Consider the following 26,301-nt stretch of genomic DNA (forward strand, 5'->3'; position numbering starts at 1 on the left):
TATAAATTTGTAATCGGCACCCTGGATTCCCCACCTCCGTTTCATCACAGGTGTCAAGCTTATTTCAGAGAAATTGTCTCCAAAGCTTCTATTTGAAACTGTCAGATGCAATCATATCTAAGCAAATGTACCTCCCATCAAAATCTTTTGGGAATTTTGCCATTTGCCTCAGATGGAGAATACTTAGGCTAACACAGAGATCCTTCCAAAAGATGCCATGTTCCCCCTCAGCGAAGTCCTAAGACCTGAAGACCCTAAAACTTCATGGCACCCATTACTGTAATGAGAGTGTATTTATTCCTATAAAATGAAGGATCTGGGGCATGGAGGTTTTTATTTTGTTTTGGTCATTCCATGTTCTGCCAACATCTGACATCTGCATGTATTTTTTTTAACTCTTGGATTATATGCGTCTGTTCAGTTCCAAGAATAATGCTTGATTTCCTAAATTTATAGGTTGCAATAAAATCCATTCGTAAGGACAAAATTAAGGATGAACAAGATATGGTTCACATCAGACGGGAGATTGAGATCATGTCATCCCTCAGCCACCCTCATATCATCACCATATACGAAGGTTAGTGAATGCGATTCTCCTCGCTGGCTGCTCTGTTATGTTCTTGCAGACCTGATGTTCATGTTTCTTGAGATCATGCACCAAACAAACTCTTACTCCCAGTGTAACCCATTCCTTATCAAAGAGACCCCTTTGCCTGGAGGAGCTTTTTCATGTGTGGCTTAAGTGCAGTGCCCACCGTGGCAGGTGGGAAATTGTTGCATGTATCACTTCATCTCCTTGCTCCCGTTGGACGCTTCAGTTTAATTTCACCCTCACTAATGCACCAACGCAATGTCTGCTTATGTCCCCAGCCTCTAAACCAGTCCTTGAATGCTGTATTTTTTTCCCTGGACTGCACAAGACCAGTCTTGTCTGCTCTAAGCCTTTGGTCCTCGCTTATGTGATGGTTAGTCTTGCTGGTTCCGTCACCGTTGCTTTTTTCCCCCCGAATCCCAGCATCTGCTTCCTATCCACCTCTGCACGCTTTCCTGTCAGTCTGGTCACTTTATCGTTCCTGTTTCCTCATCCTGTCTTTCCTCTCTAACCCTCTTCTTCCTGGGACACAGCTGGGAAGCCTGTGCTAATTCCTGCCTCCGGGAGCTGCTCTCTGGTCCCACAACAAGGAGCAGGAAGCCAGGGGCATTCCTCCCTCATTTGCCTGTTTGTTTGTATATATATATGTATAGTGTTACTCTGTAGTAAAACCTCCTCCTCCTCCTTCCTTCCTTCCTTCCTCCAGTAACAGCCCAGCTCTAGCTGGGATGTTTGGGCTGGGTACGTGCTAAAAGACACTGGCTGAGGGGTCTGCTGCTGCAAGGAGGGCAGCTGGGGTGTGGATTCCATAGGTTCGGAGGGACCCAGGTCAGGCAGCCTTGTCTTCAGGGATCACCTCTTCTCCTAGATGCAGGACAGGCAGCCCAAATTTAGCCCTACGTCTTTACATACCCGTGAGGTAAATGCGCAAGGTGATGATATGTATATGGCAGCTCCGCTCAGAGAGTTGATACGACTGATTAAAACAAGCGCTGGCTTGGAATACTGTTACAGTATCGCATATTGAGTTATTCAAAAGCATGTTCTTGTACTTAAAAAGAGATGAATATCTGTCTTTTTATTGAATAAACTCATAACAGGATCTGGGAACAGAAAAGGGGAGGGATGCTGTGTCAGCATGTGGGTTGCAAATGGAACAAAAGTTATTTCAAATGTGCACAGGAACTCAGAAAGAAAAAAGATTAAGCATGCTGCGGTCCTTTGACCAATTTCCCTTCTCATCCTTACTTTAAATAGTTTCTACTGAGTTAAAGCATTTGTAAAAGTTAAAAAGATTACAGCATTTTTAAGAAGCAGACAATAAAGTCTCGTGGGAGCAGAACTTTCCCTCTGGCCCCGTGGAGGGAGGAGCAGTGCTTCTGCAGCAGAGCCAGTCGAACTCCACGATGCAGGAGAGTGAGTGCCTACGGCAGGTGATGTTGTGGTCCTCTTGTGGTCCATCAGTCAGCAGCAGAGCTTTGCGGTGACAAACCTGGAGACAGTTTTTTCTTTTGTTTCTGGGAAGTTTTCCATTCTGTTATTAGTTTGTTTTCATTTTCTAGAAAGCAGAGCAGCACTTTATGGCTTCTTATGTCTAATTTCTGGCCTGAGAGAATGGGTAGTAGAAGTCAGCTTCTTGGCTGGACTGTAGTCCATTGGAAGGAGTTATGTAGAGCAGAGGTATAGCAGCTATACAGCTTGTCCAGCCTTTCCAAGCAGTCAGAGTCAGCCTTTATCAGCCAATGCTGTAACTTAGATATTGTCACACTGGGAAGACCTGTGGTTGTGCAGCTGAATCCAGAGGAGCAGTTACGTACTGCCCAGAGGTCAGGATGTGAGCTCAGGGATCCTTAAGCATGTACTTCATTTCAAGCTGAAGAGTACTTGTAGTGAAGTTAAGGGTCTACATCTAGGACTGAAGTATTTGTAGCCTCTTGAAGTCAGATTTTAAACACGTCTGATCCTCTTGAGTGAAGCATAAAGAGTGATAATATTGGTATCCTCTGACATTAAATGTTGAAGTTAGTCCTTGGGGATGGGCTTAATCTCACCAAATTTAAGCCATCCAACATTTAGACAGCTGGTGTACACTAGAAGTCTAGTTTCCCTGTCCACTCTAGAGAGATCAGCGTCTGCACAGGGTGGTTTGTTTCCTCCTGGGAGATATTTTTTTCAGATAGATGGGATAAATTACATACTGGAGGCTCCTGTTGGCTGTAGATGGAGTCTAGCTGACTAACTTAGATCAGATGCTTAACTTTTAAACTGAAGCCACCCCACAGATATTTTTCTCCTCTCGCACTAGTTTTTATTGTAGGTTTTCAGACTGACGCTGCATGTCTGACAATGCTTTCTGTAGGTACCAGGTTGCACAGGCCTACCTAGCATGGACAATGCTGTATCTCCGTGTAATATCTTTGAAAGCTCTTTGTATTACATTTACAAACATGTGTTTTCCTTAAGTAGGATCCTTGTTTAGGTACCCTTTTGACCTGCCTGCTTAAAAGCAATTAACCTCTGAATTTGTCAACTTGATGTAAACACAAGGTTATCTTTTTTTTTTTTTTTGGATATCAAGCAGATTCAGATGTGTGGAAACAAAGCTTTCCAATTTAGAGATATTTTTTGTAACCTAATCAAAAGGCACATACCTTGCCCGTTACTGCGAGGGCAGACATACAGTTGTGACTCCAGAGAAATTCCATCCTCTCAGCAGGGCTGTAATTGGCAGTCTGTCGAGCGTGGCTGCGAGGGAAGTGCTCTTTCAAGTGACTTTAAACTCCTTGAAAGGGACTGGATAAATGAAGCTGGCTTTGCTGGCAGTGTTCTGATTTCAGCACATAAATTTTAATTTATAGAATAATGCCTCTGTCCATTCATCTGTCTGTCTCCCCCCCACCCCACCTTCCTCTGCCCTCTTTCTTTTTTGCCTTGAAAACTTCAGGATTTGATAATAAAACCTTTGAGAGCTAAGATGTTTTTCCAGGGGTAGCCTGAGTGCAAAATCTATCCCATCTGGCAATACTTTACAAAAGTTAAACCAGGGAAAGAGCATCAGGCCTGATTCTGCAAACATTTAAACATGTGTTGGACCAATCATGGGACTGAAGTTATACTTGGTACATTCATGAGTGAGCTCTTGAGTCTTTGTCATGTGAAATACAGTGCCTACATGAGTGTTTCTGTGCTGGAAGAGTTGTCCTTGGTCAGCATAACCCTACAGAAATGTCTGCCCATTTGCAAAATGCCCTTAAAAATAAACAGATTATTAGCTAATGTGTTTGCAGAAATAGTTTAACGAAGATATTTCCTGAAGAATGAATAAATATTAGGATCACAATTTGGTGCCCATGGAATATGATGGCATTAATATGAACAAGTAACTGAAGGAAAGCATGTGCTGAAATGCTTTGCTGGATTTGGGCCAGGATGCTTAGAACAGTGCTGGACCCTTCACAGCAACAAGGCACAAAAAGTGGATTTCCCACGTAAGAGGGACTTCTCTTTTTTTTTTTTTTTTAGGTTGTGTTTTTGGTGCTCTTAAGGAAAAGCACAGGGATTTTCCATCATATATCTATGAGTCTGCAATGACTTAAGCTAGGTTGCATGCTTTGGTTAATCAGGAAGCTGGTTCAGCCCTTCTGGACTTTCAAATGCCAAAGCCAAGGGAAGAAGACCTGACAGTGTCAGAAGATCTGACAGTGTTTTAACAGCGGTGGCATAGTATTTCATGATACTTGTCTTACTTGCCAAACACGTCTTCGACCTCACGCTTCGTGCCAGGCTTCACGCAACAAAAAGCAAAGGCACGCTTGGCGTTTCAGACACACGTAGGCCTGTCTCCAGTGCAGGGCTCTTTGAGTTGTGTCAATCAAGTCACCATGTTGACAGCGAAAGCAAGAACCTTGCCAAAAATCTGTCTGAGTGGCAGCTGTTGAGGTGCGCAGGCACGAGCCATTGCTGACCATCTGTGTCCCCCCAGCAGCGCCGGCTCGGGCAGGTGCCCCCTCCATCATCTGCGGCCTGTACCCCTGGACGGGGCAGGCAGGGACCGAGGGGGCACCTCAGCCCCTCAGTGGGTTTGTGTGTGTGCAGAACACGTTGCCGGTGCTGGGGAGGCAGTCCTGGCCTCTGTCCCAGCCTCTGTCCCAGCCTCTGCTGTCTCCTGGTTTTCAGATGTAATCAAAACAAACTTTGGTGCCTGCTGGCTTCATCCTTTCTGTGTCCAAAACACCTGAAAAAATCAAAAGTCCCTTAAAACATCACATGGGTGACTGGGCTTTAAACAAGAATTATGAAAGGTGGAAACCTGGAATGATTTTTTTTTTAATTTAGTCAAGACAAAGTACTTCAGCAGTGACACTACGTAGCCACATTTCTAATTGGTTTCCTCTAATTATGTAGGCTTTTGACCTTCGAGTGCTTTATTTCCATTGTTTTCGGTTGATAATGTCCAAGAACATAAAGTAGTACTTCCAGAGTCTGGCAGTAGTAATGAAACAAAGTATAAACAAACTTAACTCTTTAGTTGCCATACCCCACCTTTATGAATTTCCTGTCATTCAGGATGATCACCTAAACAACACTTTGTCAGACATGACATGAACTCAAATGCGTGAGATCATTGGCAAGTTCAATTCAGATGTCAAAATGATTACAAACAACGATGACATTTATTTCTGTCTTTCCATTTACACAGTCCTCCCACTGCAATGTAAATGTTTGCTCGTCCAAAGTTCCTCAGTAGTTTGTAATCATATTGAAAAAAAAAAGGGAATTAGCTCTTGCTTTCGTTGCTGAAACAAAAGAAAATTAGTGTCACATGTTATTGTGGCCAAATTAGCAACTCTCATTTTTCCTTCCTTTTTAAAGGGGAGACCATTAAAATCTGCATATCCTTATTCTCTGAGAAACAACTTCAGCAAGGATAATGGTTCTCATTCTGATTTAATCTCCTCACCGGGGAGTAAATTCTAGCATGCTGTCTGATTTAAAATGATTATTGCAGGATCTTAAGTACATTCCTTTAATTTAAGAAGCAATGCAATTTGCCTGAATAAGGCCATAATTCAGGAAACCAATTTACCACAAGCTTAGCTTTTTAAACACATACTTTATATCTCACTATCTTCAATTGTAATTAAGCATATGCATAAATTTATGCATATGCTTACAAGTGGTTTTCTACATTGGACCTTGGATATTTTCATGTTTGCTCTATAAATACATTAAACAGTCACAAAATAATAAAAAAACCCCAAACAAACAAAAAGAAACCCCAACAAAAAGAAAAATATGCCAAAGAGCTGTAAAGCTTTCAAGGCAGTCAAGAACACAGAAGATGCATTGGGCTGAATTTCGAAGGCAAAAATCACTTTTCAGTACTCACATGTCTTTTTGAAGAATAATTCGTGCCTTATTACACAAGTGAAGCAATTGGGTCATACATGACTTTTCTGAATGAAAAGGTTATTCTAGTCTGCATCTCCAAAATTAAAAACAAACTCGCTTGTTCTTTTGATTTGGCTGACCTTTAATAAAAGAGCATTTTGTAGCAGTGGAAAGGTACTTCTGTCTGCGGCTGTTAGGAGAGTAATAAAAATACCGCTGAATGGAAAGACACCAGATGGAAGGAATGTCAACATACTGGAACTAATTTAGGAGATTGCTCTGATAGAGAGCAAAGGCATGAGGAGAATTCAAATGGTTCCAGTGCGAAGAGATTGGCTGCCCCTCTTAAACTAACAAACTAAAATCCTTACCCCAGGGTTACATGTAAACCAAATGGAATCAGCCCACAAGGAGGTAGTCCATTAAGGGGGAAAAAAAAATCCACCCTCCTCGGGACTCGCTCTGACTTTAGCATCCTGTAAGCTTGGAGAAAGGGCAAAAGCATTCTGCTTTATTTTGCTTTTTAAATTTCATAGTAAATAAGTCCAAAGCGAGCTGTCCTAATAGAGAGGTGCACAATATACTATTAAATCGTTCTGATTGATGTTTGCAAAACCATGCCCATGCAGGCTTGCAACACTTCTAGGGTGAAGTCCATCCTCAGGAGCATTTAAGATGGGTAGTATGTTCATCCAGTGTCAAATTTGTCCCATGGAGTTTCAGTGCGAGTGACTCCAGTGTAGCTAACGGGATGAACTTAGCAATAGGGTTCAAAAGAAGAGTGCTATCAGCAAGAGGTCCCTACGCAGCCAGTGCAGTTTGGAAAACGGAAAGCCGTAGATAGAAGCTGAGTTCATCATTTCACGGCCTCTAAATATAAGTAAGTGGAGAGATTATATCCAAGAATTATTGCAGCCTGTGAAAGAGACAGATTGTTGATGTTACAAAATGTACTTTGTCTCAGATATGTCTTTGGTAGTGAGAAGTGAAGTTCTTTCCCAGTTTCACATTTATATTCTTCATTGAGCTTTGAAGCCAGCAGATTTGGTTTCAATTATCAGCCTAGAAGTATAGAACTTTCTGGGGTTTTTTTTGTTTTTGTTTTTTTGTTTTTTTAAATAAACACGTTAGAGTTAAGGGGTGAGGGGGTTAAAGAAATGCTGTAAGAAATCTTTCCTGGACCACTGCAACTTAAGCACCCTTTGCTGCTTGGGCAGGGCGCTGCTGGTAGCCTCTGCTGAGGCTCTTGGGGTGGACAGAGCAAGCCCAAACCAGCTTATAGCCCGCTGCAAAACGCCGTTTCTCCACGTTGCTGCAACCCATGTCTTAGTGCATGAACACATTGCTCTTGTTCATCTCCTGGGGATACAACCACATTGTTCCTTGTACCTCGTGGTACATCCCATTCCTGCTACCTGCTCCCCAGCTCCTGATATGCTCTCACAGTGCTGTCTCTCCCTCCTCCCCCATGGCCAGGTGGAAGTGTAGCCATCTCAGAAGACAGTCCTTCATCCTTCAGCCTTGTCTGCAAAGGAGCGCTGTCGGTTTGCAGGCGCTGCCCTGTGCCACTTGACCGCTGTGGCTGAGGCCTTGCTGCAGCTCTCTCGGTGTAACTCAGCTCGCAGAGTGGTGGAAATAAGCACGGTGGCTCAGAAATAAATGACACACAGCTCGTAGCCAGCGTTTCTCTTGCTACTGTCTCCTCTAGCATGTGGAGTTCATGGCTCGTATCTAAGCAACTCCTGTCTCTTGATTTACGATTGACAGGCCATCCCTCCTGCTACCACCCATCCGAGTGCTGATACTGACAGTTCTCCACTTACTTGGCCAGCTCTGTTTGCAGAGTATCGATAGTTTGAAAGAAGCAAGAACAGCCCCACCTTTCTTACACATAACCTTCCTTCCCTTGAACTTGGTCGGGGTTGAGGAGCAGGCTTGTAGGCCATGGCTGTCCCACCAGCAGCAAGTTGCGGGAGGTTCCTGGGGCGCAGCGTCCTGCCGAGGACGTGCTTCTCCGTCAGCAGTAGCTGCTGCCAGGCTTCAGGCACGCTCCTAGGCGGGACTGAGTTTCGGAATGAATATGCAGTAGGATGGCAGGTAATAAATCGTCTACAATGAAAACAAAGAGTGAACCAAGCAGTCCCAGAAGCTATATGGAGGCAATCCGTCCATCATCAGCCTGCAGGTTACAGCCCAGGTGTTAACAGGGCAGTGTATTTATTACCTCATTATTATTTGCAGTAAGTCAATCCAGCCTTTAATTAATGCCCTTCTCTCTTCCCCCAGCCACTGGCCACAGTGCTTTCTTGGAGCGTATGTTTATAAAACTATGTACTGTGCTCAGAAGGGAAATTCAGAAGTGTCTGTATGAAGCCTGCCTGGCATCCTAACTGCTGCTGTGAAAATTTGTTCTGTACATGGCTGATGGTCTGAGACGTGCCAGGATATCACTTTGTCATGTGCCTGATTGTTTTGACCGCTAAATTCCTCCTTAATATTGTGTGTGTGTATAGATATAAATCTTACTGCCTTTCCACTCCCTGCTCCTTCAGTGGCAGCTCCCATTTAAGACATTTTTTGTTCACTGTTCAATTCCCTCTCTGCATGAGAGTAGCTGCGTGCCCTCTCACGAGATTCAGCAGATAGGATGGACATGTTCTGAACTGAAATGATGCAGTTGTAAAAAAATACCTCCCACCTCCCTGGAAAAAAAAAAAAAAGATTCTCCATTCACTTCTGTTCCTTGGTGAAGAGATAAATTGCTGTTCAGTTCTGTAATCGTTCAGCTACGATGATGCTTAGGACGCTTCTGTAATGTCATCTAAGTCCAAGGGTAGCGTCCTTCTCATAATGCTCCCTTGTGGAGAAAAAAGAATGTGCCAATTTGTCCTGAGTGTGCTAGTAAACTGAAACAAGTTACTGGGATGCTTCTATTCTCATTGATTCTAGTGCAGTTTTGTGACAAAAACTGAAAATTTGGAACAGTGATTTATGCTTTTGCAAATTCGTATTTAAGATATTATCTGTTTCCTAGGGAGCATAAGAGAAAATTTGAAATGCAAAGTACATTTAAATGCACATTCTTCCAAACCAAGTGCTTTCTGCCTCATTTCTGTAGAAATGTAGGAAAATATGTCTGGATTAGGACTGGTATTAACATGGCAAATTTTAGTCCAGGGAAACTGGATGATGGAATTTAGAACTTCAGAATATCAAGGATGATCTGAGAAAGCTCTCATGACTGAGTGATGAAGGCAAAACTTTAATAAAGACACGTTTTGGAAGAATGTTCCATGCTAGCAGGGCTGTTACTGCTGTTATTTGCCTCAGCAGCACTGAACAGCGGTCAGAGGAGCAGGACACGAAGAGCCAAGGGCCCTTTCGCCTCACCTGTACCCCTCTGGTGGTGTGAATGTCCCCCTGAGCTCAGGGTGGTCCTTGGCTGCTGCTGCTTGGGGTGTGATCTCCTGTCAGAGTCCCCTGAGATCGGTGGTGCCATGTGGTGACTTCACCTGTATGAGCATATCATAGAATCACAGAATAGTTTGGGTTGGAAGGGACCTTCAAAGCTCATCCAGTCCAACCCCCTGCCATGAGCAGGGACATCTTCAACTAGATCAGGTTGCTCAGAGCCCCATCCAGCCTGGCCTTGGATGTCTCCAGGGATGGGGCATCGACCACCTCTCTGGGCAACCTGGGCCAGTGTTTCACCACTGTCATTGTAAAACATTCCTTCCTCATGTCTAGCATTAATCTCCCCTCCTTTAGTTTAAAACCATTGCCCCTTGCCCCTTAACTCATTGAATCAGCTGGTTTTTTGGTTGGTTGGTTGGATTTTTTTGTGTGTCTGTGTGGTTTTTTTGTTGTTGTTGTTGTTGTTTTGTTTTGTTTTCTTTAGGTTTTTTTGTTTGTTGGGGGGATATTATTTTTTTTTTATCAAATCTTGCAGATAAGAGCAGTTTTAGTGATTTCTCTGAGCTTGCTGACACTCTTTCTTTTTGCCTTCCTAAACAACCCTTTATCTAACAACCCCTTCCAAGCTTAAAGGAATGCATGTGTGCTTTATTGCTTTACTGGTAATGCATCACAGCACTTCCCTACACAACAGAAGGCATGTTCAGTTTTTCCCAGACAATATCAGTCTGTCGTTCTTGGAGAGGATACTGTACGTATAATCCATCCAGAGACGGCTCTTCCAGTTTCCGAAGTTTATTGCTAATGAGGATGCACATAGGATGTAATCACTGGCAGGAGCCTCTGCTTCGAGGTGCAGTGAGGCCAGCAGACAAGTAAGCGGCCAATTTTATCTGGCTGTTCACTCTCCCTTTTATCAGAGCTGTTTGGCTGGTGTTCAGGGGTGTTAGAGGGAACTGCAGAGGCTTTGGCTTGTAGAGTTGAGTGACAAGGTGTGAGAGGACATGAGGCAAAGCCTAAGAGCAGCAAATATCTGCTTGTTGAGAGAGGCAGCTTCGCATTTCACTGCAAAAGCTGAAGCTGTTGTTTTTTTTTTTCCAAAACCCAAATCACTAAGGACTACTGGCTGAGCTTTTGCTAAAGAGATATAGGAAGGCACCATTCCAGTAGGGCTGGTCAAAACTAGCATCCGTTTGTAATAACCCCTGTAACCTCATTAATTTGCAGATGCTTTGCTGCCAGCGTGACCTGGCCTCAGCAGGCTGCTGTCACAGATAAAAAGAGAAGGAAAATCATCATGTTTTAATATGAGCAGTGGTTATTTGTGGCAGGTGCAGTCAGTTTCCAGTGGGTTGTGGTGGATTTTTGGTGTCAGAAGGGAAAAACTATTTAGCAGCCAGTGCATTGTGGCAATTCGAGACTACTCACAGCCTGCTTTACTAGATTAAGTGTTTAGTTATCTGCAACTCCCAGTGAAGTCCTTGACAGCGTGTGGCACAGTGTACCCTCAGCCCCAAAGAACAGTCAGCTTGTGACGTGTATTAGATGGATGTTCCTCGCATGGCTGACGTGGGAGTCGCACGTCACTGCCGGCTCTGCGCAAGTGGCAAAGGGCAGATCTGCAGCATGCAATGGGACACGCAGTGAAGGCAGGAGATAAGTAAGCTTGAGGATGAGTTGGGTGCATGAGACGGGGCGCAGAACCATACTGACAAGAGCTGTACAGCTCCGGAGACACTGCAGCCACTGCTGGCTCAGGTGTCCGTGCCCACCATGCTGCTGTACAGAGTTGGGCTGGAAGAGGATGCACGCATCCACTGACTTGTTGGATTTTGATGGTAGGTGAAAGCCAACCAAGTCATTGTAAGCAAAATGGCAATTCTGTATTCAGCCAGTCATTGAAGACAAGTTTTATTATGCCTTCTATTAACCTTTTCTGGATGATGTGATAGCTCCTGGTTCTTTCTGTCCTCTGGCCTCAAGAGGACCGCTGGGAAGAGGCAGTGTCTGTTGGAGATGGGGTTAGTATTCAGATGTCACTGGCACAAGTTTCCACCTCACCTCATTAGGATCAAGTTGACTTTGCCACCCTTTGACCCCATATTATAGATGCGAAGACCTTCTTTCATGTAGCCATATGAAAGTGAAGATAGTGTCAACTTCATTCTCTTCGTTTGAGATGTTGTAATCTCACTCTGGAAAAACTTAATTTTGGAGCTTGCCTTTTGCAGTGGGGTTGGTACTAATCTCTCTGGGCTGCAGTGATGACATAGGATGTGTTCAGTCATCTTAAGTCTTCTTCACCCTTTAAAGTCTCCATTTTCAAATGTATTGAATCAACTTGCATGTGTTGTTTTTTTTCCTTTTATCCTGTGCAGTGTTTGAAAATAAAGATAAGATTGTGATCATCATGGAGTACGCAAGTAAAGGAGAGTTGTATGATTACATCAGTGAGAGGCGGCGATTGAGTGAAAGAGAGACGAGACACTTCTTTCGACAAATAGTCTCTGCTGTACATTACTGCCACAAGGTGAGCAAAGGATTTGATATTAAAAAATGCTGTTTGGAGGCTGAGTAGTGACTTATATATTTCAAAACGTGTCTGAGGCAATAGCATTCATTATTAAGCATGACAGTATGTGATTAAATCAGTACAACAGGAGATCTTCATTAAACATGCTACAGTAGTTCACCGCCTGTTTTTAAAGACTAAGGATGTTTTCCTATGTTATGGCAGATACCAGCCACTCCCTTACATTAGCCTTACATTGCATTTTTGCCTTGGAAATAATTCTCCTGGCCTTAAAACCAAAATAATTAACAACATAAACAAGAAAAGGCATTCCATAATACTATAACATTAACATTAATACATTCAAATGAATTATAGTTTGAAATTTGAATATGCAAGTGAACAACCTAGAATAGTAGATAAAAAGAAAGATACAAGTGTTCACGTTTGAGCTTTAGCATTCTGGACAGGCAAAAGTAACTTTTCCAGATGTAGCAGGAGCATCAGAAAGATAACCTTTGCTAATGACTTTATCCATCATGGTACCCACTAGAAGGACAATTTAAGAAATTAAACCCCAAGTAGCTGACCTTTTGTCCTTGTTTATGAACCAACTGCATAGAGCCCAAACTTGCATGAGGCTAAAAGCAAGGAGCAGCTAATGCATTTTTTAATTTGAATTCTTAAACAGTTTAATCTCCACTTGAATTCTGATAAACAAGGGCAGTTTTCAAAGTCCTCACTGTGCAGCACTGAAAAGCTGCAGCACCCTTCCCTGTGCTGTTAATTTTTCCCAAATTTCTTTAAAGAAGACTCTGACCTAAACTCAGCTTGTTCAATTCTATCCCTAACATTTACAATCTTTTAGGATTATAACTCCTCTGATCCACGTGGCTGCACGCTGGAGGAACAAGGACTTTTGTAAGGACTAACGTCATTGACAGATATTGTTTTCTGATGCCTGGGAAGAATATATTGCTTTCCCGCAGTGGGGACAGGATCTGGGCTGGAATTAAGTTCCGAAAAGACACCCCCCAGCCCTCTGCCCGCCCCCTCCACCCCCCGCTGTTATTGAGGCTTTGTGGGAGGACAAATTCCAGTCATTCTTCCTTTAACCACACACCAAGTGACTAATACAGCGCCTGTCACCAGTCACTGGGCCGTGAGTGTTATGACAGTGAAATCAGCTCTGAAATGTAGATGAAAAGACCACCCTGCCAGCTCACCTTTAATTTTGCCAATATTTTCTGATGTTCTCCCCCTTGTATTTTTTCTTCCTTGTTTCAGAACGGTGTTGTCCACAGGGACCTAAAATTGGAAAACATCCTTCTTGATGACAATTTTAATATTAAGGTAGGATTCTTTTTCTCAGCTTTGCAGAATGGATTTGCATGTTTTGTAACATTTTTGTCCAAGGTATTAGAGGAGACAGTGTTATGGCAACAGCTACTAAGCAACAGCATCTGGCAAGAGGCTCAGGGGTTTGGAGGCTGGGGAAAGAGCACCACTGGTGACGAGTCATACACACGAAATGAAGCTTTACATAATTTGGGGGAGAAGGTCCTGTCCTGTCACCCAAGAGCCATGATTCCCAAAGCAGTATCTGTTCACTGATAGAAAATACCGGAGCATTTCATGCAGTCGGGTTTATTGTAGGAATGATATTATTGCTGGCTGCTACTGGGGCTAGGAAAAAACTCTCCTGGTCTACAAGGTTCAAGTGCCTCCTAAAGAACACTCCGAATATCCTTTTGATCATGGCTTGAAAATAAGCAAATAGAGTTTCAAAATAAACCTAGTAAAGCACATGTGCTTCATTAGGAAATGGCCTTGGAACTCCAGACACAAAAGTATACTTTGGATAATGATGTCAGTGATGTCATTTCCATGTCATTTCTCCCCAGTGAAAGCATGGGAATGACCTTTTTTCCCTTCTTCTTCTTTTTTTTTTTTTTTTTTCCTAATAGCTGTAGCACAAAGATAAATAATGCAGAGATGAGTGTAGTTTCCAGGTGGCTGAACGCGTTTAGCTTTCAACTTTGTTCCTCCCTGGGTAGCTGGATGTGAGGGTGGCTGGGGGCACCCACCTATGGACAAATGGAGGGAGGGATGCTGAAGAGTTTCTGCTGGTGTTTGGGCATCCTTGCTTAATTAACAAAGTAATCAGGGAGCTCCCTGCATAGCCAGATATCTAAATAGCCTGGGTCTTCATTTTGTCTCCGCTGAAAGCCACGGGGCTGCACACACTGCCTTCTGTGTTTCACGCTGGAGAGATTGTCTTCATTTTAAGCTGATGTGCAATGGAAATGGAAAGTAACATATGGTAGCTGCCATCTGTGTAACGCTGATGACAGAAGCTAACTTGGATCAACGAGCGGATTAAAGGCACATAAATATGCGGTTTCTAAAAATAGGCTTTTACAGAAGGCCCATCCAATGCAATACTTGGACGTTTTGCTGTTAACATGCAGTGTTGGAGCAAACCTCCCCACTCCTGTTCCTGCAAGGTCACTGGCTGCAGCAGCCTGAGCCGTTCTCAGCAGCGCCGAAAACAAAACGTCGCCTTTCTAGGACATTGTATACGAAACCGGCTTCCGCAGGCAGGATGACCTTTCTTTCCGCATTACACGCCAAACTATCTTCCCAGCTAATCAGAGAATTCTTGAGAGAAAAGAGGAATTTGGGGAATTTGCTAGCTGCGACGGGCTTGGATCTCCCCGCTGTGGTCCTCATATGCAAAACCCATCAATTCCCCAAGCCTCGGGGGAGCTAAGCACTGTCAGAAGTCTGCGCTCCCTCCCCTCTCTTCTTTATGGGAGGCTGATGGTCCTGCAGGGAGAGCGGGAGGACGGGGCAGGAACGGGTAGCGGTGTGTTCACCTCCAGACCACGGAGATGATGCTTCAGAACCACAGATGCATTTCAGCTGCCATAGCAAAGGGCACTGCTGTGGGAGAAATTTGGGTAGCTGCAACTCCCCACATCCCTTCCAATCATTTTGACGGCTTTTTCTTGAAGGCTTCCCTTTCCCGCACTGAGCTGTGCTGAAGCTGCTGTGTAGGTATTTTGCGTATTTCCAGCCTTTTCTCAGTCCCGTCTCTGCAAACCGCAGGGCACGGCTCTGAGTGGGCAAAGCGGCCTCAGCGCGGGCAGGTGCCTGCAAAGCTCCCTTCTTGTCCCCTGGTGACTGTTTCTGCAAAGGGTGACAATGAAGCTGAAAAATAGACGGAGCTTGGGAAGCAGCTGGAATTTCGTACATCTTACTATCAAGTGTTTGATTACTTCAAGAGATGACTTTTCATATTGTTTTCCTTTTTCTCCCTGCTCTCTTTTTTTTACACTTTGTGGCTAAACTCAGGTTTGAATACATGATGCTAAACACACTGCCACTATTTCCCTGATGCTGAAGCTCTGAATATGTTACTGTAGTTTCTATATTACTTGCACAGAATTTTCCCACTTTGTTTCACTAAACAGTGACCGTTGGCAAGGAAACACATATGGCACTGTAAATTGTTTATTAGGAGTAAATTTATCAAGTCCTCATTCTTAGAGTATTTATATATGGTTTATTCAGGCGGAAAAAGAGAAATATGCAGTTTGGGGCTTGGTATTGACTGATGGCTTCAAATACTCAGCGGAAGGCATTTTCTGGAAATGGAGTGACAGCCTTATCTGTACTCTCCCAGTATTTATATTTCATTCAGTGGATTACAAAGTGCTTACAAAATTGGCAGTTTGATTTTAAGAATGAGAAAATGAAAGGAATCCTTTTCTTCTTGGGTGCAATGTGCAATTAAATAGATGTTTCTGAAGAAGTGAGTGATCTATACATTATGATATATACAAACACGTCATAGTAATGTGAAGAAAAAAATGAGATATTTAAAAGTAGATCCATGTACAGCAACTTAAGCAATACTTCTAGAACAGGAAATAAAGAGGACAAGTAATCCATTAGAAATTATTATCTGACCTAAAAGGGCCCCAAGCCATTTTACATGATACTACACTAACTTGGAAACCATTCTTAAATTCTAGCAAGTTAAAAAAAGGTCATGAAGGAGTGTGTGGAGCCATAATCAGCTTTTTTTTCAAGAGTTATGACAGTGAGTACAAGTCTCTGAAAACCGAGTGATGTGTTGGAGTACGGCAACTGGGAAACACCAGTGTCCGAAAGCTGGCAAAAAAATACGTGTTTTGAAGAGTTCTGCATGTCCACAGGGCAGAGGTGAAGGGCGATGAGCAGAAGAAAGTGCTCTGATCTGTGGTATATAATTATGTTTTTCATGGACTTAGTGTATGCAATAATATCTTCTGCAAACTATTACTTAAAACCCCTAAATGCAGCAAACACAAGTGAAGAAAATAAGTTTTAAGCACTTGTGAGACTGAACATGCACATAGATCTATAGGGTACAAGGAGTTCATCCAGCCAGTTAATCACGCAGAACCTTGCCTTGCTCCCCAGTTAGGCACCCAACTATGGAGCAGAAACCCAAGTGTGGGTGTCTCTCTTGGGGGGTGCGTGTCTGTGGAGGTCAACAGTGGGGCACAGTCCTAGAGCTAAACCTCACCAGGGCACTGCAGCCTTCCAGTGCAGAAAAATGGTATTTGCTTTCTTCTTCATGATGCCGTATTCTTTAAGGAAATAATGCAGTGATGAAATTAGGGTTTCTGCAGCACGTACAAGACTCTCCTTTCTCAGATTCATGTGCCAGCTGCTGACAGCAAAGTTCACCTTCAAATTTAGCCCATTTTCCTTTCAGCTGCCCCCACTTGCTGCCTTCCACCCTGCAGCTCTGGGTAACTCGGAGCTGCCGCCTCTGCTCGCCCTAGGTTCCCAGGGGTGGGTACAGCTGCTCCTCTGCTGCACAGCGGCAGAGCAGCCTCTCGCTGGCATCTTCATCCCATCGAGAGGGTATCGTTGTTCGTAATCCTGTCACACCTGGGAGTGGATGGGGTGAGACAGGCAACCCCAGAGCACCGAAAGAGCTGCCCTGGGTTGACGAGTTAGAAAAGATTGTGAGAAAAGATTCATGGTGGCTTTAGGCTTCTGCTTTTGGTGGTCTTCAAAAAGCCGCCTGGTGGTGCCTTCTTCATTAGTTTTAAAAAGACTGAGGATGCTAGTTGTTGGTCATTATATGTATGAATTTAGTAGAAGAACTAGCAGCGGGGTGAGGGTGTAGCTGGCTTAATTCTCCTTAGCTCCTGCAGGTTGGCCTGATGAGGACCACATGTCCTCAAGCACTGCAGCTCTCCTCAGTGCCTTGAATCCCCAAAGATGCATGCAGAGAGGTTGAGAGAAACTACTGCCCAGTTTGGCAGCCAGGCAATTAGTGCCTTTTGCTGGTCTATCCAAATGTCATGTCCGTGCCCCGTGCCACAACCTGCCCCCAGGGACACTTCCGTCATGCAGCCTGGCACAATGGAAGGGACCTTCTTGTTCACAGTAGGGCTGTGGTGGCTCCTGGGCTGGGAATCGCACCTAAGAGAGATGTCTAGCAGAGGCTGACGTAAACTGTATGATCAACTCCAAAGTGATAGAAGGAGAGAAAAATGCAAGTATAATAGTAACATAATCCTCCTAACTGCGTTTTCTCTTGGGCCAGTAAGGGGACACCGGTCAGACTAACCACTAAAAACCCATGAGGGTTTCATATGTACAGAGTAAGTGTATGTAATGGGGATTTACCTTGCTGGAAGTCTCACCCACTGCACAGACGTTTCATTTGCTTTAAGAGACCTAATTATTTCTCTATCTACTGTACAAAGAGATAGATTTTTAAGTGGGATAAAACTGACTATTTCCATGAGTGCGAACTTCATGGAATGTACAGTCCACACTTAAACAATAAATTACATCTGGTTTATCATAGCTAACAGTAAATATGAAACATACACCTCCTGAAGTGAGGGGAATAAAAGTCCACTTCCCCGCTCCTCCCAATTGAGGAAGTTTTTTTGCCTTGATGCCTTAGTTCCATTTAAGTGCCAAGAAGATGAAGTAATGTTGGCTTCTATTAATCTTGTTTTGGGGGGCATGACAGTTTTAATGGGAAAAGCTGATAAACATCAGTCTGTGAGTATGGGAGTGGACTGTAACATAAATACTCTTTTCCTGAATGGTCAGAATGAAAACATGAATGCCCAAGTCTGAGAGTTTCTTAGTGTGAACAATGGTATGTGTATCCCTATATATATATATATTCATGCACATCCACATGCGTTTTATACATTCCATCGTGTTAAGGGAATGTATTTTCTTAAGGAGTCACACTGTGCAGTGTTTGCCCTTGTCTTAGCTGCATCCTGAACTAAAATAAAACTCAAGGACCAGCACGAAGTTTTAACACCGAAATAATCCCATTCTTCCCCTGATTGACAGGGTACACTTCATAAGGCTTAAAACCAACTTCCTGCAAGCCAGGCAGGGTGACTTGATAAGAAAGTGGAATTTAGGGCAATTAAGTGCAATCTGAGCCATGAGAATATGTTTGCAGACTGCAATTGTACACCAGCTGTTTTCAATGACATTCCAGCCATACAATGAAGATTTTACAAACCACATTTATTTAAGGACTGAATTTTCTGCTGTGGGTTGAGAACATGCTGTTTGGGGGACTGAGTGAATTCAAACTATGAATGGACATGGTGAGATGAATTAACATTGATGAGCAGGAATCAGCTGCTCTTGGAGCAGGATATTATGCGTCCAAATTGTCAGTGGAACACCTGCACAAGCAGAACTTCAGAATAGGAGAGATTGAAGTGTGAAATCTCCTATTTGCTCTGTGGCTTTAAAAAATTCATGAAAATGAATTTTTTTTGAAGTTTATATTTCTAACATAAAAGTATATTTATATATCAATATCTATATCTATGTATAGATCAAGTGTGTATGTATATATATATATATTGGGGTCAAGAAAGAAAATTGAGAACATCAGTCCATACTTCTCCAACTTGTTCATTTTGGTCTCAACTGTGACATTTTTAGGTGTAGCTGTAGTAGTTTAAATAGTAGAGACAAAGACCGTATCTCTCAAGTGTTCACTAGACATTGTAATTAAATGGGTATTAGAGGCACTGATGATACACATACTACAAAGCCAGGAGTGAATGATGCTTCTGGTAAATCCTTTTCCATTTACTTTGTGTTTTCTTGAATTTTCTCTTGTGAAAATTCCTGGAATTTAATTTCTTTCTGGTAGAAAACATACGAAGAAGTTGAAGAAAACCCAGAGAAAACTCCTGTTTCTTATAGGTGTAATATCTTTTTTATGCCTGTGCTTTATGGCTGTTACGTATGCCTAATGTCAATAGTGGGTAGTAATAAAAGTACCTCTGGGAAATAGAAGCGTTTGGGTTTTAAATAAGATAAAAAATGAGATGTGTTGCCTTGTCCTAGAGAAACAAAGGAAATTTAAAGGTTGTGGGAGTATTTAGTGTTGCTATCCTCAGCCTTTGTTTTGTAAGAACAAGAACAGAGAATTGAGTAAACAAAATATTTGGACCTGATCCTGCAATTCCTACATGGGCAAAATTCCCAACAGTCTCAAGGGAAGTTTTGTTTGTGTTGGGAAAGACGGATTTGGGCCCATTGTTTCCAGTTAGGAACCAGACCTGTGTTTATTATCTCACGATAGACATCTTGCGTGCTTAACAGCTCCGATTCCTCAGCCCGAGTCCCTGAATCTGGAAGAGTTAGCGAGTGCCTCACTTTCCCCCTCCTGCAAGTATAGCTAAGTTCCAGGTGATTTCAAAAATCACTTTATTCCGTAACGCTTACTTTCCTGTGACACTCCTGCCTCGCTCTTCCTGTTGGATTTAAAGGTCTTGGCTTCAGCTTGCACATGCGTGATAAGAACAGTAGCACTTTCTACTTGTTTTCCTTCGGTATTAACGATTATACAAGATGAAGAGCAATCAGTGGACAGCAGGCCCAGTGCCTCCCAGTATGAGATTATCTTTGCAAGCATATGCAATTCATCCAGGATAAAATTACTGGCTGATGGTTGTGCAGTCAGTTGGTGACCAGTCTGTGAATGGAACCAAAGCGTCCTTGTTCCTAATCTGGAGGATTTAACCTAGGAATCCTTCTCCTTCTCTGGAGGATCTTTAGAGAGAAAAGTCAAAAAATTGTAGAATAATGGGTTGGTCAGGAAACTTGAGAGATTATCCACATCAAGGTCTTTGCCCTACAGAAGGGTCACATATAGTTCAGTCTTTTCTGATAAAGGATTTTCTGTTGCATTAAGATATTGTCAATATTACAGATGCCTTGTGCAATTCTGTTTGCAGATTGCTGATTTTGGACTCTCCAACCTTTATCACAAAGACAAATTTCTGCAGACCTTTTGTGGAAGCCCACTGTATGCTTCCCCTGAAATAGTTAATGGACGACCTTACAGAGGCCCAGAGGTAAGAAGGTGGTATGGGGATGTCTTTGATGATAAAGTTCTTGAGGGTTAGTCTTAATGCTAGAGTTATTGCACATGTGGGTTCGCTTGCGTCTCTCCCATATTGAAAGTTCTCAAGCTGCCTTCGTTTACCCTCATTTGCTTTGCCTGTGCTTAGTCAGATGTTAGATTCCGGTTTGTCTATCAGTAGGCAGAGCTGGATGTGATGCTGCTCTTGTGGTGCTAGTGTCATGGAGAAGGGTGGAGATCAGCTTTCCTGGGCTTCACACACGTTGTCTCTGTGTTTCAGGTTGACAGCTGGGCCCTTGGTGTATTGCTTTACACTCTGGTTTACGGAACAATGCCCTTTGATGGCTTCGATCACAAAAATCTCATCAGGCAGATCAGCAGTGGAGAATATCGTGAGCCAACACAGACCTCAGGTATGAAAAAGGAGTGAGGGCAACAGAATGGAGAGTTTGCCCAGCCCCTTCCAAAATGTTTTGATGTCAGAATGATGAAGAAAAAAATCTCTCATTCCCCTACTGATTTCATCTGCTATCGATTCCCATCTGGGTACAGTATTTACCAAAAGCCCTTTTGAAATTAAAGTTTTATAGCAGATAGATTTTATTGCCTTGGGGAAGCTGTAACAGGCTCTTTTAACTAGATCTATGACAGTGGAAGGTCTGTTAGCTATTGCAAGTGGAATTGTTCTGACAAGCTGTAAACTGGTACGACGTTCTGGTACAGATCAGTCCTCTAACTACACTGTGGTATATTACGAGCAGAGAAAAGATGAATGGTCAGAGCAACGCAGTCTCTTCTCCAAGAGGGAAGGCCAAAATCTCAATTAATGCCACTGTGTTCGCATTTACTTCTACTTAGAGGATAACACATTAAGCAGTCACCTGACAGAAAAGCATCAACTAAGTCCAAGTCATTGACCATAACGACTCCTTCCAGCTTTAAACATATATATTATATGTAAATGAATATATATCTTCGATCATTTCTTTGCCATCCTGTTCAATTTTATGCCTTCTTGCTCCCTTTATGAAAATATGCCTTTAAAATATACAGAAGACTACACTGTTTATGTAAAAAGTAAATACAAAAGCAATAATGTGTAGATCATCTTAAATATCCCAGTTCCTCTTTGTTTTCCTCTAAGTTTAGTGATTATTAGAGTTGATAGGTTGGTGACTTCCTTCAGTAATATGTAACTATTCACTGACTAATATAGTACAAATATTAATTTCTTTGATAAGCCAGTGTACATTTCCCAGGGTGAACAATATTCTTCTGATAAGAAGTAGTACTCAAATGCAGTTTCCAACATTGATGGCCAAAGCCTTGCCCCATTCACTTCTCCTGTTGTAAGCAGCATTAGTTTTGCTCATTTGATTGGCTTCACACTTCCATTTTAAACGGGCAAAAGAGTGCCCATATTCTAAATATTTTATATTCCATTCTTCATCCATAGATGCTCGTGGTCTTATCAGATGGATGCTGATGGTGAACCCTGAACGCCGAGCAACCATTGAAGACATTGCCAACCACTGGTGGGTTAACTGGGGCTACAAGAGCAGTGTTTGTGACTGCGATGCCATGAGGGACTCGGAGTCCCCATTGCTGGCAAGGTTCATTGATTGGCATCACCGTTCTACTGGCCTCCAACCAGAGACTGATACCAAAATGAAGTGCCTTTCTAAGCCCAAAGGTCCTGAAGTCACACTAGAGAGACAAAGGTCTCTGAAAAAATCGAAAAAGGAAAATGACATTGCACAGTCCATCCAGGAAGGAGGAGCTGAAAATGCATCCAAACCCACCTCCAAGAGACCCAAAGGCATCCTGAAAAAAAGGAGCAACAGTGAACATCGATCTCACAGCGCAGGTTTCATTGAAGGAGTGGTCAGCCCAGTGTTACCCTCTGCTTTTAAGCTGGAGCAAGAGTTGTGTAGGACTGGTGCAACCATTAAAAGTGTTGTGGAGGGAGAGGTAGCAGGCAAATACGGCACTAAGCAGTCTTCACTAATGCCAAAAAAAGGAATCTTAAAGAAGACTCAGCAGAGGGAATCTGGCTATTACTCCTCTCCAGAGCGAAGCGAATCTTCTGAACTGTTGGACAATAATGATGAGACAGTAAACAGTGACACTTCTCCGGGGGTCACAGAGCCATCCAGAAATGGGTCTTACAGCCATTCCTGCAGGCGTAAGGGCATCTTGAAACACAACAGCAAGTATTCCACCAGCAGCACTGAGTCTGCTTTGATTAGCCCTGACACACCGACGCTGGAGGCCATGGAAGAAGTGGTCCTGCCTGGGGATGCGTTACCTCGAAGTTATAGTCGCCCTTCCAGCGTCATTAGTGATGACAGTATTTTGTCCAGTGACTCCTTTGATTTGCTGGATTTGCAAGAGAACAGGCCAAACAGACAGAGGATACGGAGCTGTGTCTCTGCTGAAAATTTCCTGCAGATCCAAGACTTCGAAGGACTTCAGAACCGCCCACGGCCACAGTATCTAAAACGTTATCGCAACCGTCTGGGGGACAGCAGTTTTTCCCTTCTCACAGACATGGATGATGTGACTCAGGTCTACAAGAAAGCCCTAGAGATCTGCAACAAGCTGAACTAGCAGAGGGAAGATAGAAAGGGAGGGAAGGGAGTTTTTCTGTGTACCTTTATGATGGAGTAAGCCAGGTCACTCATTTGCTGACAACGGTAGGTTTTGCTTGAAAGGACCTGACTGTACCTACTTAGCTGAACTCCTAGTGAAGCAGCCCCAAAGCCGTCTCACACTTCTCTAATTTTGTGTCCTCGAAATATTACCTACCTGGCCAGAGGAAAACCTTTGGTCTTTGAATATGGGATGAAAGCCCATCAGGATCTAGCAGACTGAAGCATCAAGATTTGGTGGCTTGAAGTCAAAGCTAGACAGAATTAAAACTGGAAGTGAGGGACACACATTTTGAGAGCTTGGTAATTAATATTAGATTACCTTTATCAAGAGATGAGATGGATTCTGCTAGACAAATTTGAATGTCTTTTAGAAACAGAGCCTTTATTTCCCCCTGAAGTTATTAATCTGGATACAGTGATTGCACATTGGAAATCTTTGGCTTGCATTATGCAGGAGGCCAGGCTAGGTGGTAACCATGGTCCCTTCTACCAGGGTGACCTGAGAGGTTCTGAGCACGTTCTGGGACAGATAGTGTGAGACTCAGCCCAGAATAACCTCACTAAGTGTATGTGGACAAGTCATGGAGCAGGCATTCAGATCGGGCCCCTCCCAGAGCTGTTGCTCTTCAGTGAGTGGGAGGCCCTAAAATTGTTTCCAACTACCACGTCTACCAGCAAGAACAGTCACAGAAGCTATAGCGGGAACTGGAAGGAATGGATGTTATCAGCAGCAAAATGACCTTTTAAGGCATTTTAATGTGTGTGTTCAATTTGTGACTCTTTCAAAACGTCCATCCAGATGAATGCCCAGACAAAGATGGATCTAGCAAAGGGTCTCAAGGGTTAACTAACCCTCCAATCTGGAGTTCAGTCACTGTCAGCAAATGGTGCCACCTCGCTGTTAGCTTGTAGTATTTGAGGGTGACAGGTAGTTTATGACCAGAATGTTAGTTAAAGAAAAGGTTGTAGCATGTAGGAAACGGATAGAGGTCAGAAAGTTAGTGGGAAGATGCCTTTCTCCAAATGAAAATGTTTCTAGGTAGGTAGTAATGGAGCAGAAAGAAATGAGCGATGAAATGATAATGGTAGATTTGATAACAGAGTTAGCATAAAAATGCGGGCCTCTCTCTATGTAGTGTAGCTGGTACCGCGTGTGCAATGACACCAGTTTGAAAAAAATGGGAAGGATACACGTTTGTGTTCTCAGACATATCTAAATATCCAGACTGAAAGCTTCAGCTCCCATAAAGGTACCACATGGGTCTACTGGATTACCTGAATGTAAGCCTACGTCAGAAAGGCACTGTGTGTTTGACAGGCCTGGGCAAACTGGAATCTTAAGGCCCGTTTCAGCCTCATTTCCATGAGCACATAGCCCCTGGCTTTCTTGGAGGTGCACTGGTGTGAAGAAGTGGCAGGTTTCAGCCCATGATGCCAAATGATCCACAGCTGCAAAACCTAGGTCTACACACATGCCCAGAGCAGAGGAGCACGGGGCAAGCTCTCTTCTCACTCGTACTCGGTAACTGGAACTGAAAGTAGAATTTGGCCCACTGTGTCCAAAATCGTGGAGGTCATGTGGAAACAGAATAGAGTTCCTCTGGTGATTCCCTGGGAATCAGAGATAACCCCGTAAATCGTTGGCATCTGGGGCAGGGGGCTATTTCACTTGCAGATTCTTTATTTGGTGTGTCATGGTACTTAAGTCTGCAGGTTCCTCCTAAAAGTCAGCTGGGCTGCGAAGCATGAAGATGAATGAGCTTGAATGTCCTAAATCAGTTAATCTGCCTCAACAGAGAACCTTTACTTATTGTGAAACACTGGACCAAATTTGGCCCTGGAGTTAACGGTGTTAATACCATGAAATCTATGAGAGATGTGTTCTCAGGTGGTCAAGTGAAATTTGGCTCACTATCCATTTGCTCAGGAAGGGCAATTGCAGGTCATTTCTCTAGAGACGTGTACCTCTCTTCAGGCTATTCAGACGTCCCAGATCCTCAAAGGCCCTGCATGTGCTTTTTTTTAGCCTGTCCAAAATCAACACCCCATTTTGCAGTGTATTTAGTTAAAAAGTTTGCTGTGGTGCATTTTAAAAGAACTCAACATAATCCCCATGGCCTTTCTGAGGCAAGGATGTGCTTTGCAGCCATGGCTTTTAACTCGTGCCCCAGAGCATAAGAGCCAGATCCTCAGCTGGTGTAAATCAGCACCGTCCCATTGACGTGACAGAGCATCCCGTCAGTGGGGTTAACGCTGATTGATGCCTTCCCTGCAGATCCGGCGCTAAACCTTGATGGATTTATAGAGGTTTTGGGAAGAAGGGAAGGGAAATCAGCCCCCCGTGGCAGGGGAATGAGGGGCACCCCGGAGGCTCGTATCTCCCGAGGCTTTTGCCCAGGCCTGCTTCCTTGTGTACTAATGTGAATGAGTGAGTGACTGCTTGCTGCCAAACTGGAAATGTTATGTAGGGATTTACTGGCATGTTACTGGCATGTTACATGTTTACTGGCATGTTATCATTCCTAGAAGAGAAGAAAAAAAAACCAAACAACAAACTTGACTGCACATTGTTATTATTAGTGTTGTGATTTTTATTTAATTTTTTTGTAATACAAAGTTGACTTTTTTATTTGAATTTGTCCTTTTTTATTTATTGGTCTGAAAGCCATTTCAAAGGTATAATAATATATTTGGTGTAATTTAATTGGTGCAACATTATTTTACAGCTCCGGCCAAAATTGTCTGGTGTTATTTTTTGGGGTATTTTTTTTTTCTCCCAATCTTTGGTTGGTTTGAGCTCTACGAGGCACACAGGGGAAAACGCTGGATAATCACCCAAAGTGTTTGTATTTTTAATCTGATACTGGTTTTTTATTAAATAAAACAAAATTAATGTAACTGTGAAGAGTCTCTCTCTCTCTCCATTTTTCACTGTACATCAGCATAAGCTGAGGCCAAACCATAATGAACTTGTCATGCAGAAATTCAGCAGCATCTCAGCACATTGTACCAAGTTGTTTATGCAAAGCTTCTTGGCTCGTTTGTGCGTTTGAATGTAGTGTGGGTGGCCACAGAGAGTCCCGTGCTACGAAGCATTTGGCACTGCAAAAAACCACAGAGCTTTCAGCTATAGAAACGTTGGGCGGAGAAGAACAGCTGACCAGGGTTTCTCTGCTGGAGATGGATGAGGTTCATGGGCCAGGTGTGCTGCAGGTGAGACAGAGCCGGCTGGCTGCCCAGGCACGGCTCAACTCATTGGTAGCCCAGGGACAGATGCTCATGGTCCTTTCCCCTCTCTGGCCAGGAG

General features: G+C 43.3%; 1 protein-coding gene across 1 annotated transcript in view; it reads left to right on the forward strand.

Annotated features, from left to right (window-relative positions):
- The window catches only part of NUAK1 (NUAK family kinase 1), a 50,175-nt gene extending 24,276 nt beyond the window's left edge, over positions 1-25,899 (forward strand). Inside the window, exons 2-7 of the mRNA XM_065658248.1 lie at positions 457-577; positions 11,776-11,927; positions 13,197-13,262; positions 20,213-20,332; positions 20,621-20,753; positions 21,797-25,899. Of these exons, the coding sequence (XP_065514320.1) occupies positions 457-577; positions 11,776-11,927; positions 13,197-13,262; positions 20,213-20,332; positions 20,621-20,753; positions 21,797-22,950 (1,746 nt within the window). The 3' untranslated portion in view covers positions 22,951-25,899. The remainder of the gene's footprint in view (positions 1-456; positions 578-11,775; positions 11,928-13,196; positions 13,263-20,212; positions 20,333-20,620; positions 20,754-21,796) is intronic.
- Positions 25,900-26,301: the final 402 nt, after the last annotated feature.

This window comes from Caloenas nicobarica, chromosome 1 (assembly GCF_036013445.1).
Source record: "Caloenas nicobarica isolate bCalNic1 chromosome 1, bCalNic1.hap1, whole genome shotgun sequence".
NCBI classification, from domain to species: Eukaryota; Metazoa; Chordata; class Aves; order Columbiformes; family Columbidae; genus Caloenas; species Caloenas nicobarica.